The sequence below is a fragment of the Diachasma alloeum genome, unplaced genomic scaffold (assembly GCF_001412515.2).
Source record: "Diachasma alloeum isolate Michigan unplaced genomic scaffold, Dall2.0 Dall_scaffold_00299, whole genome shotgun sequence".
In the NCBI taxonomy this organism is placed as follows: domain Eukaryota; kingdom Metazoa; phylum Arthropoda; class Insecta; order Hymenoptera; family Braconidae; genus Diachasma; species Diachasma alloeum.
Window position 1 is genome coordinate 1650156 of NW_021680438.1, and position 1767 is coordinate 1651922.

Consider the following 1767-nt stretch of genomic DNA (forward strand, 5'->3'; position numbering starts at 1 on the left):
GAATCAATAATTTCCTAGTAAAAGCCACATCGTTGAGAATTTCAGTGCGAAGCACCAAGAAGACGGAAACCAGAAAATTGCAGGTAGAAAAAAACCCAACACCGATAAAACTGCTGATGCACCAGCATGGGTTTTTGTGAATTTGACTGAGTTTCGTGTTCTCCGCTCTATTTGACGTCCCCTACCCAAACTCAGGAGTGGCTGTTGCACTTGTCGGCTCTTTCAAATGCAAGAGAAAGACAAATGCAGTGTCAGATGCCGGAGTATCTGCAAGAAGAGGAGGCGAGGCATCTGTTCTAACTTCTGTGGAGAATGTATGATCGTTGAAAGGAAACTAAAAAAAAAGAAAAAAGGATCTGGTTGCTCTTGTTCCTATATATACTGCACAGTTCATAGATATGCTCAGTGCGCAACAACGCCTCAGCTTGTCGTCGTCCGTGAAAATATTAGCAGTTTGGGTGGGACGATTCGAGTAATAGCTAACAAATCTTCGACGTGATTCGCGATTTCAATCGATCATCGAAAAAAGATGATGGACCGTATAACAATTCGTTCACCCCTGTTGGTGGTGATCGCCTCTTTCTTGATTATGGCATGTGTTAATGGTGAAATCGAGCAGCGAGCGTCGAGGCAGTCGATCGAAGAACCTCCGCAGACCCTTGAGGAAACCATGAACAAGGACTGCAGCAAGTCCTACAGTGCCACGTGCCTCAAGCTGGACGTTGTGTCCTTCGTTGATAAACTTTCCGAGCAAAAGGACATCGGAATACTTCCCGGGGTGTCTGTCGTCCAGGAGAACACCTCCGAGAACGTGTCTTCTTCGGACATAGTTGCCAACCTGGCGAGGGAGTTCCCTAATGATGTTGACAGACGACTGGATGCATATCTGTTGCACAAGATCGGGACCTACTTGAATAGTCACTCTATCTCTATCAAACTGTTCGACCCGAAGACGTTTGAGGCTGCCAGGAGCTTCAATGAGGAGACTCTTTCGCAGTTTGGGTTTTCCGCGGGGTCTAATGTTGAGACTGGTAAGCATACTCTATTCACGGTCCTTTGGGTTTATGTTAATGGGGGGTTTGATGACGAATACGCCTTCCAGGTCGAGGAAGGAAGAACAAGGGCAACATGGGAGCCCTCGCAGCCGGACTCATGATGATGAAGGGAACTCTAGGTGCTCTAGGATTCGGTGCTCTAGCTATGCTAGCGGGTAAGGCCCTCATGACCGGCCTGATGGCACTCATGCTGTCGGCTATTGTTGGGCTCAAATCGTTGACGAGCGGTGGAGAGAAGAAGACTACTTATGAGATTGTTAGCAAGCCCGTCTACTCGTCCTCCCACACGCACAGCAGTGAGGAGCAACATCACGGTCACGGATATGGACATTCCGGATACGCAAGATCTCTTGATATCGTCGACTCCAATGTCCAAGAGGGCATTCGGAAGTACGGAAATGTGAGGGATCGTCGGGCTGTTTAATCCTGCCAATGATACTTTAGTCTGATGAATTACCTCGAGATCCGAATCAATTTCGTGCTACTTCTCCTTTTTCCTTTTCTTCTTCTTTCATTCGATTTTTCTTCGCATTCTTCCTTTCTCACTCTCCTTTCTCTCTGCACTCTTCCTATTTTCTTATTTATTTATTTCAACTGTCATTCTTCTCTATTTTCTGACTAGGAATTTATGTCTTCAGAATTGGTTCGGATCCACGCAAGAGGTTGCTATGATAGTCTTTAAGATAACATAAGTTCATATTTATGTTGAATT

General features: G+C 45.8%; 1 protein-coding gene across 1 annotated transcript; it reads left to right on the top strand.

The window, feature by feature from the left end:
* The first annotated feature begins 529 nt into the window (after positions 1 to 529).
* LOC107039396 lies at positions 530 to 1479 on the top strand. The gene is made up of 2 exons (XM_015258978.1): positions 530 to 1031; positions 1103 to 1479. The coding sequence occupies exons 1-2, from the start codon at positions 530 to 532 to the stop codon at positions 1477 to 1479; spliced, it is 879 nt and encodes a 292-aa protein (XP_015114464.1).
* Positions 1480 to 1767: the final 288 nt, after the last annotated feature.